We start from the raw sequence: 17,016 nt of genomic DNA, 5'->3' as shown, positions 1-17,016 counted from the left end.
TGTATTATTTCATAAACTTTTTACTTAAAAATTGTATTCTAATCTAATTCGGCTGGTTAACATAAGAAAGAATTAACTTTATAGTCGTTTAAGTGCAAGAAACATGGTTTCAGGCAGGAGTTGAACCAGCAACTTTCATAGCCACTAGTTCCTAGCGAAATAGCTTTTTTAAAGAAAATTTTTTTGGTTTTTTAGATAAAAAACATTTTCTTAGTTATACCCTACACCACCATAATGCATTTGTGCAGATGTTTGTAACGCCCAAAAATATTAGTCTAACACCCACCTTAAAGTATACCGATCGACTTAGAATCACTTTCTGAGTCGATTAAACGATGTCCGTCCGTCTGGTCGGCTGGCTGGCTGGCTGTCCATGTAAACCTTGTGCGCAGAGTACAGGTCGCAATTTTGAAGATATTTCGATGAAATTCGGTACATGTTATTTTTTCGGCTCAAGGACCAAGCCTATTGAAACTGGCTGAAATCGGTCCATTATTTCACCTAGCCCCCATACAAACGTCCTCCCGAAATTGGACTTTATCGGTCATAAATGTTTAATTTATATATGTATCTCCACAAATTCCGCCCCAAATAAGTTTTATATACACAAAATTCATGTCACCAAATTTTGTTACGATCGGTCCATAATTAGTCATAGCTCCCATATAGACCCGCTTCCGAAAATAACTTTAACGTGCTTAAAAATGTTGGTATACTCACAAAATTCAACATAGTCAATTTTCATGTAGACATAAATCACAAGACCTAATTTCATGGTGATCGGTCCATAATTGGTCTTAGCCCCCATATAAGGCCCACTTCCGAAAATCACTCAAAAATATAAATTATTGAAATTTGAAAAGAAAAATGTTTTTGCTCTTTTACTTAGTGTAGGGTATATTATATGGTCGGGCTTGACCGACCATACTTTCTTACTTGTTTTTAATTAAAATGGTTTATTTCGGAAAAGTACACTTTCATAGGAAACAGCTTTTTAGTTAAAAAAGCTGCGACAAAAGCTTTTAACCCTCCGTTACTCGCAACTGATCTGGTTCATACAGGCAAACATTTTTTATTGTAAATTTTTTTAATCACCCAAAATTTTAAGCTATTTTTTGTTAAAATAATATTTTTTTTATGTTTTCGAAATAAAAAGGGAAGAGATTATTTTCAAACGCGCCTTTTTTATTGATATGAATTTGATACATTGCGACTAGTATCGATTGAAAAAGATAGCGACTAACAGAGCACAGTGGTATGAGAATAAAAAAAGAAGGAAATAAATCTGTAACTTCTAAACCCTTTCGCCGATTTGAATGAAATTTCACATGCGCAAAGAGGAAGTGTAGTCGAGTTTAAGTTTTGAACTTGGACGTCATGACACCACCAGGAGCGGGACCAGGGGTTCCCAAAGTAGGACACCTCGGGTATGTTCAATTTTTAAAATGATCCTAATTCTTCGTTTGTGTTCCGATTTAAAAAAAATCTCCTCGTCGAGCACTACATAAAACCTTGTTGTAGCTATCAATTTTCTCGTATAGCTTAGGAGATATTCGCATTTGAACATTTAATTTTCAACATTTTTACCCACCCTACACCAGTTTTTTGGTGACCGCGGTTCCAAATATTCTCCGATTTTATCCATTTTTCTTTTATAGGATTAACAATCTATATATCAAATAAAGAAAGAAGTGTTTAAAAATCATGACTGACTCCAAAGTTACATGCATTTGAATATAAAAAAAATTAAAAAAGGCGATTTTTCGCAATTTTTTTGGGAAAAAAGTGCTTTTATTCTTTTTAAGTTATCTAAAAAATTTCTAAGATAATGTATAATGAATTTGTACTTTTTGAAAAGCTAACTTTACGCCAAATATTTTAAATGAAAAAAACATTTATAATTTTTGATACCGACGGGATCAGGTCCATTCAAAAAATGCCTATTTTTTATGTAAAATTCAACTTTAGGGCAAAAATTCTCAAATCGCATACTCGATATCAAAATATAGTAACCTATTTTAGATGGCCCAATAAGTTCTTAATTATTTTGTAAAAGGTTCCGATAACCGTATGGACATTATAGCCAAAAAACAAAAAAATCCAATTTTTGGGATTTTTCAAGATTTTTTGGGGAATAGCGGGATCCTTGATAACACATTTCAAAATTTGTTTTTATTTTTCCATTTTAAATAGAAAAATCTACATAACTGTGAAATTTCATTAAAAAATATTCATAAATAAAAATTTTATTTCAATTTGAAAAATTTGTATCTATGCGTAAATCGGCGTAAGGGTTTAGAAGTTACAGATTTATTTCCCTCTTTTTTTATTCTCATACCACTGCCTCCGCACAGTTAAGTAACAAATTTTAGTTTTTAGTTAAAAAGGCTGTTTGTAAAGTTTTTTTGTTATGAAAACTTTCTTCAGAATATTCTTTCTTGGACAACTTCTATGAAACAGCTTTCATTTATCAAAATAATTTTTTTGGAAAATTTTTACGAAAAAGTTTTTTATAAAAAGTTATATTTTCAAAAAGATTTTTTTGTGAAAAACCCTTTAGTGGGTAAAAGGAAAAAAGTATTTACGTAGAAGCTTTTTTTGAAAACTAATTTCATGAAAAAAGCTCTTTTTATGAAATAAAATCGTGTTTAAAAAAGCTGCCAGAGATTTAAAAAAGCAAAAAATTCTAAGAAAACCATTTTTTTACCAAAATAATATGTTTAACCAGAAAAGCTTTTTTTTTTCCAAAACAGCTTATTTCAATAAAATGTTAGTTTTCAGTTACAAAAAGCTTATTGTCAAGTTTTTTGTTGTGAAAACTTTCCTCAGAAGATTCTTTCTTATAAAACAACTTTTATTATTTAAAAAAAAAATTGTCCAAAAAAGCTTCAATTGCTAAAAGAAGATTTCTTATGAAAAACTTTTGTCAAAATAATTTGTTTTCTTAAACATTTTAGTTTTTAGTTGTTTGACGACACATTATTTTATGCAAACTTCTTCAGAAGAACTTTCTTGGAAAAGTTTAGCAAAAAGCCTTTATGAACAGTTATATTTTCAAAAAGAAGATTTTTTTTTATGAAAAACCCTTTAGCGTGTTTTTCCTATGTATTTATGTATAAGCTTAAAAACTAATTTCTTGAAAAAGCTCTTTTTATGAAATAAAATCTTGTTTAAAAATGCTAACAATTTTTTAATTTGTTTCTGCCAGAGATTTTATAAAAACAAACAAATTTTAAGAAAACCTTTTTTTACGAAAATAATATCTTTCATCAAAAAAGCTTTTTTTTCAGAACAACTTTTTTCTATAATATATTATTTTGTAGTTAAAAAAGCTGTCTGTCAAGTTTTTTGTTATGAAAATTTTATTCAGAAGATTTTTTCATAGAAACAGCTTTTATTATTTAAAAAAAAGTTTTTCAAAAAAGCTTCATTTGCTAAAAGAAGATTTCTTATGAAAAACATTTATCAACATAATTTGTTTCCTTAAAAATTTTAGTTTTTAGTAGTTTGACATGTTTTTTTATGCAAACTTCTTCAGAAGAGACTTTCTTGGACAATTTTTATGAAAATTTTTAAAAAAAAATATTTTCAAAAAAGCTTTTTTTTAAAAAATTAATTTTTATGAATAAAAGGCTGTTTGTTATGAAAAAATCCTATAAGTAAAAAAAAATCAAAAAAAGCTTTTTTTTAAAAGAATATTTTTTTTGTGAAAAGAAGCTTTTTTCTGAAAAGATATTTTAATTATGTGAAAAAAAGACTTACATTTTTTAAAAAAAGTTATACGAAATAAAAACTTATTTTGTGATAAAGCTTTTTTTTTACCAAAAAAAACTTTTTTCGAAATTTTTCTATGGAAAAAACTAAAAATATTTAGAATCATTATTTATGGCTACAATTTCTATCCACTAACTATATCTAACTGCCTCCTTTAACCTGTTTCTCTTTGCTGCAATAACAATAAAATCTCAATACCACAACAAAAATGTTGCAACAGGCCTTTTTAATGAAATCTAATAATAAAAAAAAATAAGCCGCTACTATTAGAGTAATTTCAAAACTATTTAGAAAACAATACATCAAGTGCAATGGCCTTTTGGTAACCGTACTTCACCAACAACTACAACAAACAACATTATTGAACTTTTAAGTTTTTATGGCCCATCAAAAGTAGTCGCCGTATTTATTGTTATTGTTGTTGTATAATAGTTGTTGCACTGTTGTTGTTGTTCTTATTATTCCTGTTCAGTCACACAGCCGGACTGCCAATAACTGAAGAGGAGTATAAACATAAATCAATCAATTACAATTTTCTTTCAAAAAGCTATAATCTAAGCAACAACGGCAACAGCAGCAGCACCAGTACCAGCAGCCGCCACACTGTTAACAGTGGCATGTTGCAATATATGCGTAACAGTAGAATAATAATAATATAAGTGGCAGAATGAGGAGAGTGGCAGGTAGACATCAACAACAAAATTATTATACATGAAACTTTCAACCGGTGTTTTTATTAATAAATAAGGATTTTTTTGTTTTTTTATAGGAGATGAAGTTGCTTACGCCTGTTAGATAGATAGAAAAAACAGACAAACTGGTTTAATAATAAAAAGGTGCCTCTCATTGAATTTAGATAAAATACAATCACATTTTACCACGCAATAAATTGCCACACGTATAATAATAGAAACGCTTTTTTGTTCAGTTTTTTTTTATTATTTTTTAAATCTGTAATTTTTATAAGTTAAAAAATACTAGGCTCTAGGTATGTTGGCTGCAGCGTTTCCAGAAGAAGTGTTGAATGTTAAATAAATGCTTAACGTTGCTGCTGCTGTTAGAGGCCTTAATACCTGGTTTGATTACTTTAATTGTGCGCAAACAAAACGTTATGGGACTTATGACAGTGTCGACATAAAACAAAAGATTTAAGACACCACCACTTATGTACTTGTAGTTAGTTGTTGGCTAAAATATTTTACAATAAATTTTCTATGATTAAAATTCAGAGAAATGTTGAAATATTTTTTCTTGTTTTTTTTTTGTAGCTTAGGGTCTTGATAAAATGTCTTAATCAATAGGATCTGGCTGCATAAGAGTTTGGTTGTTGGCTTGGCTTATCTTAGCACTGTCATCATATTCTGTGTTGTCAATTTCTTATTTCTTTCTTCATTTGCTTTATGTTAATTTCATTTTAGTTTATAGCTTAAAGACTTCAATATAATATATTAGAGGAAAAAAACGAAAGAATACGCTCTTCCTGCCAAACTCTGTCTAAAAGAAAGATGACAAAAATTTATGGCATTATTGAGCTTAGAGTAGAGGAAGTTTTTAAAAGGTGTCATGCTTTAAATTTAAAAACACGACTTTTCTAAGAATTTTCTATGGCTCTTGCTTTCAAAAGGTTTTTCTTTTATTTTATTTTGCTAGAATTTAATAGTTTGTTGTTTATCTAAATTTCAAGTTAAATCTTTTTAGCTTTTTTCTCTACCAGTTTAGTTTAGAGTTCAAAACTTGCACTTTTTGTTGCGGCTGTTTAGTTTCTTTCATTTAGATTTTCTTGCTAAATGATCTAAATACTTTTTTTCACTTTTTTTTCTTCTTTTTTTGTTTCACTTTTTATTTTGTTGTGTGTGAGTGGTTTTAAACTTACCGGCATGTAAATTCCGTTTCTCCCAAACATAATTCGAAACAATCACGTCTTGATGCCACTGACACTGAACGTTTAGCATGTCCATTAAGTTTATAGTTTTGCACACGATCAACACACCAAGCACGTGCACATGGTCTTACTCCCAAACATGATTTTTGAGCATAAATTGTAAACACCGGGAATTGAGATTTGGTTAAGGCACCTGGAAATGAAAACAAACAAGAAATTGAATTATAAATGATTGAAAATAAAGAGAGAATTACATAAATTGTAAAGAATTTAAATGAAAGTACACTGCACGAAATAAGCTAAGCATACAAAAGAAATATGGGTAAAATAGGGGGTTTCAGTTGGCACTTTTAGTTAAGTTTTATCTATATATATAAAAATGAAATGATCCATGTATGTAATGGCATCACGTGAGAACGGTGGAGCGATTTGGCTGATTTTTTTTTTATTTGATTCGAAATTTTCAGGAGATGGTTTGTAAAGAACAAAAACTCGGAAATTATTTTTTTTGTGAATCCAGTCAACTGTAATAAAAAAGCTCCCTAAAGTATGCAGTACAAATTTAGGTTGGAGAAACTTGAAGAACTAACATTAGTAAATGCTATAGGGCGAAGCCAGGGCGATCAACTAGTTTTATATAAATGAGAGAAGTTTTTTATTCAATTTGCTATTTATTTAACACAACTGTATCAATATTTAAATAAATGGTGTGCCAAAATTCATACAAGTTTAGAATTTGCCTGTATTTGTGCTGTAAATTGTTGATTAGTAAAAATGGAGCATTACACAGCTCGTGCATATCATACGATGAAGTACATTTCCACCTAATCTTTGTTAATACTGCTTTGAAAATGATTCTGGAGAAGCAGTGACTCGATATCGCGATACGGATGATATCGTGTTTAAATTTTGGGACATCGTTTGTTTTGACCATTGAAATGTTTCTTTTTTTCAACTTTTTGTTATGTATGCTTAGGTTTTTTCGTTTAATTATGATGAAAGGAATGTGAGTTAAATTTCAGCTGATTTAAAGCCTTTTATTTAGTTTATATGCTTAAGTTTTTTCGCTTAGTATATAATATTTCATGTTAAATAATACAGTGCAACACGATATAAAGTTTTTTGCGATTTTGATCTTGAAGATGAAGTTTTTATGATTTTATATGTTTACCATTTTTGTTCTTTATGACAAGAGCTACAACTTTGCCTCAGAGAGTAAAGCAAAATTCCGATTGGTTTGCAAGATATGAGCCTGAGAAAATTATCACTTTTTTGCAAAAGTGACACCAAGGCTCCACATCTTAGGGGGTCCATAAAAAAAAGTACATGACTTTAAGCAAAACTAGTAGACCCGTTTTGTTTTTTGTACTTGTGTCCGTATATGGTTATATTTCCATGACTTAATAAATTACACACAGTGTAACAGGGGACCAGGGGAGGCTAGAAACAAAGTCCCGATCTACTTTAGTTTTATACTTTGGTCACGGGTAACAAAGTATAAGTAGACTAGGCCATAGTTCATACTTCGTACTAATACCGTAGTTAGCCGACCGAGAACCCAAGCATTTATCTCGTCGCATTGTACTCATTAGCTATTCATAGCCAATAAGTTGTAATGCAACACGATATAAAGTTTTTTGTGATTTTGTTCATGAAGATGAAGTTTTTATGATTTTATATGTTCACATTTTTTGTTCTTTATGACAAGAGCTACAACTTTGCCTCAGAGAGTAAAATAAAATTCCGATTGGTTTGCAAGATATGAGCCTGAGAAAATTATTATTTTTTTTCAAAAATTACACCAAGGCCCCACATCTTTGGGGGCGCATAAAAAAGTGCATGACTTGGGGCAAAACTGTCATAGTGTGCGTATATGGTTATATTTTTTCATGTTGCACTTTGTATTAAATGGTCGTGCTTAAGTGCTTTTAAATGAGTTTGAAGTATGTTTAGCACCGGCGCGGATCCAGGTCAACCATGGGAGGGAAATTAAAATTTGTTCTATATTTTTCTTTTTATTCCTTTTTTTATATGAAAACTTTTCGTTTTTTGGGGGGTGGGTGGATTTCCTATTTCATCCCTTCTGGATCCACGCCTGGTTTAGCATTTACTTAAGAAATTATGGTTTATCTTTTTATCTCTTTATATGAATAAAATGGAGTTTTATTAAAAAACAAGTAAGAAAGTATGGTCGGTATGGTACACTAAGTAAAAGAGCAAAAACATTTTTCTTTTAAAATTTCAATAATTTATATGGGGGCTATGACCAATTATGGACCGATCACCATGAAATTAGGTCGTGTGATTTATGTCTATATGAAAGTTTACTATGTTGAATTTTGTGAGTATACCAAAATTTTTAAGCGATTTATATACGTTAAAGTGATTTTCGGAAGCGGGTCTATATGGGAGCTATGACTAATTATGGACCGATCGTAACCAAATTTGGTGACATGAATTTTGTATATATAAAACTTATTTTGAGCGCAATTTGTGGAGATACTTTTATAAATTAAACATTTATGACCGATAAAGTCCAATTTCGAAAGAACATTTGTATGGGGGTTAGGTGAAATAATAGACCGAATTCAGCTAGTTTCAATAGGCTTGGTCCTTTGGCCGAAAAAATTATATGTACCAAATTTGATCGAAATATCTTCAAAATTGTGACCTGTACTCTGCGCACAAGGTTTGCATGGACAGCCAGCCAGCCAGCCGACCAGACGGACGCACGGACATCGTTTAATCGACTCAGAAAGTGATTCTAAGTCGATCAGTATACTTTAAGGTGGGTGTTAGACCAATATTTTTGGACGTTACAAACATCTGCACAAGCCATTATACCCTCCCCACTATGGTGGTGTAGGGTATAAATACTGTAATAAAGAAGATTTCAAAGGAAGCAGACCTTTGAAGAACCTGGACAGACTAAGCTTACCCCGGATGGAAACAAAAACTGCATCACAAGTGTGACACAAATTCTAAAAAATTAAAAATTCTTTTAAACTCTTAATTTTGTATGCTTAGCTTTTTTCGTTGAGTGCATGATATTTTCGACTTTATTTAAATATGATTGTTATGCGAGGAAACTGATGAAGGTATTGAAAAATTAAGCTCTATCATAGTTCATTTAAATCCTTAAACATTTTAATATTTTATTTTGTATGCTTAGGTTTATTCGTTCATATTTATTATTAATAATTTTTAATTTAACTGAATTGCAATTCAATTTCATTAAAGTCTTAAACTTTTCAATAACAAATTTGAACAAGGAAATCTTAAGCATTGAAAACCCACTTTTATTAAGCCATCTGTAAATAAAAAGTGAAAAAGCTCTATAAATTTTAAACTAAGAGTATTTTAATCTCTTATACTTGTTAAAATCTGCAATTCATCTTCAACATAATCAGCAATCACAGCCCAACAAGTAATTACAACCAAAACACTTGACACCAGGCGTTGGCATAAGAATACCAGCTAATTTAGCAATTAACCATAACAGTCAGCAGCTTGTTAAAAGCTCTCATGCTGTAAGAATAAATTTCAATTAAATTCAATTATGGCTGCGAACCACAAAACTCTTCAACCAAGATTTATGTACGTTTTTATTTATGCCAAATCATGCAAAACATATAATTTGCTCTAACTCAAACATGCAAAAAACATAGGTACTCTAACTTATATACTTTTATTTATAGCTTAAAATAAATCAGCAAAAGCTGCGAAAAAAAATTTTTAGCTGAAATGTGATCATTATCATTAATAAGAAGATTAAAAATCAACGATAACAATTTCCTACTTGTTAGGCACAATCATGATGCTATAATTGTAATATAAAATAACCAAAAAAAAAATAAGATTTATTTATAGGCTTTTTCTTTCTAAAAATAATAGTAGTACTAGTTCAGTACACACTTACCTGGCAATTGATCGGCATTGGCTGAGAATAATACACATAGACCAGTTTCATAATTAACCGCCTGACATGTTTCATTGCCCTGGCAGGCTTCCAAACAATCTGTTAACATTAAAGTGCCCGGCAAGGAATCCAATAATTTACCAGGAGCCGAGAATACATAACTGCAATTAGAGAGAGAGACAAAAAATATTAATTTTAAAAACCGGTTAATAATTTGTAGGAGAATGATGATAAATGCAAAATGGAAATGAAAATATTATTTTTATTTTATTATGAAAATGATTAATGAAAGTTATTATTTTCTATTTCCTACGTGCATTACAAATCTTTAGCTGAGTTTGTTTATGTAAATTGCTGGCATATTTTTTTTCTTTATATGCAAATCAAATTTAAAGAAATGAATAATGAATGTTTTAAGCAAATTTAATTATTTTCATTATTTATGATCATAATAATTTGTTGAACAAATTTGTTTAATTTGTTTTTCTTTTAAAACCTAAGATTATTTCAGGAAACCTGTGGAATTAATCTCTGTGGCATAGGATTTAGTTTTGAAGTTAAAATTAATGTTTCTGTTATGGATTTAAGAGCTATTTCAAACATGTTTGTAATCAAAAGAGCATAATTTAAGATCTAACTTATAATTACAATCAAACATTTCCTGTAAATTTTGAGTTTGTCTTGAAATATTTAAACAATTTTAGAATATCATGAATTTCAAAGGACATCACAAACAAATTAGATAGAAATATAGTATTTAGAGTCATTTGATTTATTGAGCCCAATTCATAAACATTTGACGAAGCAAACAAAAAAGAAAAACATATATAACATAGATGTTTAGTTATTTTTGATCGGTTTAGTTATGTAGCATTAAAACAGCTACAGATTTTTGGTAAAACATTTGGTATAACATAACAAGTAATGATGTTACTATAAGTCAAGTCCGGCCATATAATATCCTACACTAATATCATACATCAATAATTTTTTTGAAGTGTTCCTTATATAGAAGCTATGACTGATCATGCACCGATCGCCATGAAATTAAGACCCTTGATTTCCGTAGATAAAAAACTTATTTGTGTTGAAGTATATTTGGCTACCAACATTTTTAAGAGATTTAAGTTGAACTCATTTTTGAAAGTGGGCCTTCTATAGTAGCTAAGACCAATTATAGATCGATCACAATGGAATTAGGCCGCGTGATTTATTTATATTATTTTTAAGAAATTTATTTCCTATGATCAATTATGGATTTTTATATAAAACTAATTTGCGCTATCTATATATATATAATTCAAACATTAATTGAAAAAAGTCATATTTCAGGTCATTTGCATGGGGTCTAGATTTGAACCATAGGCTTATCCTTATCGACTCAGAAAGTGATTATGATCATCGGTATACTCTAAGATGGGGGTGTTAGACTAATATTTTTATCGTTACAAACATCAGCACAACCGCAATATGAACTACGCTAAAAATAGCATTTGTCCTATAGAATAATTTTTAGTATACCATTTTCTTTTGTATAACAATCCTTGGTTTTTCTATAGAAAACTTATTTGTATAACAGTTTTTTTATAGAAAATTTCATGGTATAACAGTTTTTCTATAATAAAAATCCTTGGTATAACAGTTTTTTAAGATAACAATTCTTGGTATAATAGTTTTTCTATAAAATATGTTTTTGTATAATAGATTATTTATAGGAAAATACATGGTATAACAGTTTTCTATAATAAAAGTTCTTGGAATAACAGTTTTTCTATAGAAAAATTCTCAGTATAAAAGTTTTCTATAAAAGAATTTTTGGAACATTTTTAGAACAATTCATGGTATAACAGTTTTTCTATAAAAAAATTCTTGGTGTAACAGTTTTTCTACTAACAATTCTTGGTATAACAGTTTTTTATAAAAAATGTTCTATAGAAAACTTCTTAGTATAGCAGTTTTGGCTTAAAAAATCTTCGTATAATAGTTTTTCTATAGAAAAATACTTGGTATAAAAGTTTTCTTTTATAGAAAAATGTTTCTATAAGAAAAATTCTTGGTATAACAGTTTTTCTAGGGAACAATTCTTAGTATAACAGTTTGGCTTAAAAATTCTTGGTATAATAGTTTTTATATTAAAGAATTTTAGGTATGATCGTTTTGCTATAGAAAATTTTTTGGAATAACAGTTTATCTATACAAAACTTCGTGGTAAAACAGTTCTGGCCTAAAAACTTCTTGGTATAATAGTTTTTCTATAGAATAATTTTTGGTATAACAGTTTTCTTTATAGAAAAATGTTTCTATAATAAAAATTCTTGGTATAACAGTTTTTCTAGAGAACAATTCGTGGTATAACAGTTTGGCCTAAAAAGTTCTTTGTATAACAGTTTTTCTTTTTTGGTATAACCGTTTTTCTATAGAAAAATTTTTGCTATAACATTTTTTTTATAGAAAAATTCTTGGAATAACAATTTTTCTATAGAACAATTATTGGTATAACAGTTTTCTATAAAAAAAAATGTTGGTATAACATCTTTCCTATAGAAAATTTCTTGGTATAAAACATTTTCTATAAACAAATTCATGGTATAACCGTTTTTCTATAGAAAAATTCTTGGTATAACAGTTTTCTATAAAAAAAATTTTGGTATAACATCTTTCCTATAGAAAATTTCTTGGTATAAAACATTTTCTATAGACAAATGCATGGTATAACCGTTTTTCTATAGAAAAATTCTTGGTATAACAGTTCTTTTATAGAAAAATTTGTCTATAATACAAATTTTTGGTATAACAGTTTTTCTAGAGAACACTTCTTGGTATAACAGTTTTCTTATAGAAAAATTCTTGGTATAACAGTTTTTCTATAGAAAACATCTTGGTATAACAGTTTTGGCCTAAACAATTCTGGGTATAATATTTTTTCTATAGAAAAATTTTAGGTTTTTTTTATAGAAAACCAAGGATTGTTAAAGTATACCGATCGACTCATAATCACTTTCTGAGTCGATAAGGATAAGCCTATGGTTCAAATCGAGTCCCCATACAAATGACCTGAAATATGACTTTTTCAATTAATGTTTGAATTATATAGATATACATGGCGCAAATTAGTTTTTTATAAAAATCCATAATTGACCATAGGAAATAAATTTCCTAAAAATAATATATATAAATCACGCGGCCTAATTCCATTGTGATTGATCTATAATTGGTCATAGCTACAGTTTTATATAAAACAATTTTTGGTATAACATCTTTAATATAGAAAAATTCTTGGTATAACACATTTTCTATAGACAAATTTATGGTATAAGAGTTTTACTATCTGTGTAACGATTTCTTAGCAGATTTCCTTTCTCTAAATTTTTTCACAAAAAAAGCTTTCTCTACGATAACGATTTCTTATTAAAACATTTTTTCAAGTAAAAGCTTTTTTCATATAAAAAAATATTTTCATTAAACATTAATTTACGTATAAAAAGTCTTTCCAGTAAAATAAATATTTTAAGTTTTTAGTAATTAATCTCCTTTACGTAAAATACATATTTTCACCAAAAATAAAAAAAAACTTTTTTCCAGTAAAATTGTTTTTTTCATTAAAAAAAATTACATTACATATTGTAGAACTCTATGAATTTAATGGTCAGAAACTCCTTATTACCACTGATAACCTACTTCAGCTAATATGATTATAGTTTGTAATGTTTCAAAATCATTGACACCTACTTATTGCTCTTAAAGACCATTCAAATGCTTTTATAAAGATTTTTATTTTTATTTTATTTATTAAAATGTTCTTTGCTATCTGATTTTATAACCGTTTGTTGATAAAAATCATACAAAATTATACAATTTTAGCAAAACAGATTATTTAATACCAGTTTTATTAACACCCAAAGACATATTCTTTCTCATCTCTAATTTTCGTATACATTAAAAATATACATATAAATCAACCAAAAACTTACAGTTACAACTTATTTGAACTGGAAATTGAGCGCCTTAAACTTAAAACAATCAAAGCTTTTTTGCTGTAAATTACAACACTGAAAGGCATATTGTTTATTTTTTTTTATTATTTTATTTAATGTCCTACAATTTTCCAAAGACCACCATCAGATGAATATGATTTGTTAAAAAGAAAACTATAAAGAAAACCAGTATTACATAAAAGAAAACTAACTTGTTTAAAATCGCATCGTTATGCTGGAAATCCAAACAAACAAACTAATAATAAAATACAATCAATTGTGGTATGATCTATATTATTGATTGAATTTGATTTGTATTGCATTGAAAACTTTGTTCATTCTTTTATTTTTCTCTCAATTTTATTATTGTCCATATGCAGCCGTTAAAACGGCCTTAATCTTTAACAAATATTACTTTTGAAAAGACAACAAACAGCATAACGTTATTTTCTATCTATGTATTTTATCAAAACAATTTGAAATTTATTAGGAAAATTTAACTGAAAACTTATTTTTTTGTATTACTTCTAATATTTTATATTTTCTTTCTATTTCTTTTTTATAGGTAAGTTGAAGCTATTTTGATTGTATTCTAACAATGTATTATTGGCAGTATAAGTCATCATTGTTTTAACTGTATTGTGCATCAGGTAAATTATGAACCAGAGAGATACAATTCTTGTTTTGAACATTTTTAATTAAATTTTATTGAACGGTAAGCCACATAAAGCTTTTCATATCTTTTTTCTTCCGGTAATTGATGTTTTTTTTCGAAATGCAGAAATATAAAGTGAAAGTTGTGATTTTTTTTTGCTTTAATTCATAAATTTTCGCTACGTGATTTAATTAATTTAAGAATTTGTTTATTTTATTATTAAGCCTTTGTATTGAAGAAATTTTCTGGTTTCTCCTCAATAATGAAGCAAACGCTAATCTATATGTGGTGATTGACATTTATGCACCCATTGACTTCTTAGTTTGCGCCCATATAAAAGCTTTCAAAACTAATCTCTACCCGCCCGACCAAGCCATCAAATATTTGGCAATCTTTTCAAAATTGAGTAATTCGACAAAAAAATTTTGTAAAATTATCGCGAGTTTTTATTTAATTATAGAGATTTTTTTAACATAACGTATAAACAAACCTAATTATTCGTTATTAATATAGATAATCTAGAACATTTACAAATATTAAGGATTTGCTGCCATAAATTGAACGATAGATGAAATCATTTCGAATCTTTATAAGACAATCGTTTGCATAAAGTTGGATTTTGATTAATACAGTCCTAGGGGATTCGCTTTAATATCCGTAATGTTAAGCTGCTATAGAAAAAAACTTGTTATAACAGTTTTTCTATAGTAAAATTAATGGTATAACAGTTTTTCTACATAATATTTTTTCGTATAACAGTTTTTATTTAGAAGACTTATTGGTATAACAGGTTTTCTATAGTAAAATTTATGGTATATCAATTTTTTTACATTATATTTTATCGTATAACAGTTTTTCTATTGAAAACTTATTGGTATAACTTGTTTTCTATAGAAAAATAATACAAGTTATTGGTATAACAGTTTTTCTACAGAAAAATGTTTGCTATATAGACAAATTCATGGTATAACACCTTTTATATTGAAAAATTCTTGGTATAACAGTTCCATAGAAAAATGTATTTATAACAGGTATTCTAAAGAAAAATGCATATATAACCCCTTTTTACAATATCAATTTTTCTATAGAAAACTAATTGGTATAACAGGTTTTCTATAGAAAAATTGATACTATAACGACAAATTCTGGGTATAACAGTTTTTCTACATAATATTTTTTGGTATAACAGTTTTTATTTAGAAGACTTATTGGTATAACAGGTTTTCTATAATAAAATTCATGGTATAACAGTTTTTTTACATTATATTTTTTCGTATAACAGTTTTTATATAGAAAACTTATTGATATAGCTTGTTTTCTATAGAAAAATAGTACAAATTATTGGTATAACAGTTTTTCTATAGAAAAATTATTACTATATCTACAAATTCTTGGTATAACAGTTTTTGTATAACACTTTTTATATTAAAAAATTCTTTATATAATAATTATATAGAAAAATGCATTAAAAATAGGTATTCTGTAGAAAAATGCATGTAGAACCGCTTTTTCTATAGAAAAACTCATGTATAACAGCATGTTCTATAGTAAAATTCTTGGTTAAACAGTTATATATAGGTAAATTATTGGGATAGCTGGAAAAATTACGAATTTTTCTATAGAAAAAGTATTGGTATAACAGTTTTTCAGAAGTAAATTATTGCCATAATAGTTTTTTTTATATACAAATTATTGTAGAAACTGTTTTTCTATAAAAAAGTTTTTTGTGTAATATTTTTGCCACAGAAAAATTAGTGGTATAACAGTTTTTTGCTAGAGAGTTTATTGGTTATAACAGTTTTTCCACAGAAACATTATTGGTATAACAGTTTTTTGATAGCTTGTTTATTGGTTATAACAGTTTTTCTATAAGTAATTCTGGGTATAACAGTTTTCTATAAATAAATTCAGGTATAATAGTTTTACTATAGACAAATTATTGATATAACCACTGAGCCATGTAAGATGCCTACACAGAAAAAATTATATTTCATTTCAAAAATTTATCCCATATTGAACTGGTTATTGAATAGATAATTTTCGTAATTGAAACACAAAAAATAACAAAAATGTGTTTTCAATGACGAAAATTATCTATTCAATAATTTTTGTATTTGAAATTCAACCAATAACGAAAATTGTATATTCAATTGTCAAAATAATCAAATTCAAAACTCAAAATTCAATAGAAAATATACAGAAATTTTGTTTTTGAGCATATTAATATGATTTAATATGAAATAATTGAAACCAGTTCAATATGGGATAAATGTTTGAATTAAAACGGTTTAAGAAATAGTTTTTTCTGTGTAGGTTTCCCCAATCACCCGCACTTTCAATCTTTGATCGGCCAACACTATATCGAAATATTTTTCAATTGTTTCCGGTGTGGAGACCTCAACTGGGCATCCAGAATGTTCGGCATCTTCTGCGGTTGTATGGCCACAACGAAATTCAGTAAATCACTTTTTTACCATTGAAATTGATGGTGCAGAGTTCCCATAGTATTTATCAAGCTTAGCCTTTATTTTAGTAATGGTTTTTCTCCGCAAAAATGCTTATTGAGCAGACAAAATTTACTTTTTTGCAATTTCTCCTCAAGTCACGTGGTAGTCTGCTATCAGTGGCTATCACAATCTAAATGGAGCAGCTTGTTAAAATTTTGTCAGGAGTTCAATGAGATATGTGTGTTGACAGAAGCAGTGTTGCCCTTTCAGTTAAGAGTCGGGAAATTAAAAAAATCACGGACTTATTGACCCGCGTATACTTTCTAGAACGGTTCCTAAATTGTGATCCGTTGTCCTATATGAGT

General features: G+C 28.1%; 2 protein-coding genes across 5 annotated transcripts in view; one reads left to right on the top strand and one right to left on the bottom strand.

Moving 5' to 3' along the window:
• Atg16 (Autophagy-related 16) overlaps nucleotides 1-17,016 on the top strand; it is a 307,007-nt gene that overhangs the window by 89,401 nt on the left and 200,590 nt on the right. The gene's annotated exons all lie outside the window — the stretch shown is intronic.
• The window catches only part of neo (neyo), a 76,669-nt gene that overhangs the window by 58,155 nt on the left and 1,498 nt on the right, over nucleotides 1-17,016 (bottom strand). Inside the window, exons 3-4 of the mRNA XM_065515240.1 lie at nucleotides 9,576-9,736; nucleotides 5,648-5,849 (exon numbers count right to left, since the gene is read on the bottom strand). Coding sequence (XP_065371312.1) covers nucleotides 5,648-5,849; nucleotides 9,576-9,736 — 363 coding nt within the window. The remainder of the gene's footprint in view (nucleotides 1-5,647; nucleotides 5,850-9,575; nucleotides 9,737-17,016) is intronic.

The sequence above is a fragment of the Calliphora vicina genome, chromosome 1, assembly GCF_958450345.1.
Source record: "Calliphora vicina chromosome 1, idCalVici1.1, whole genome shotgun sequence".
Taxonomy (NCBI): Eukaryota; Metazoa; Arthropoda; class Insecta; order Diptera; family Calliphoridae; genus Calliphora; species Calliphora vicina.
The sequence above is the reverse complement of the archived record's forward strand: the minus strand, read 5'-3'. Positions and strand labels throughout refer to the sequence as shown.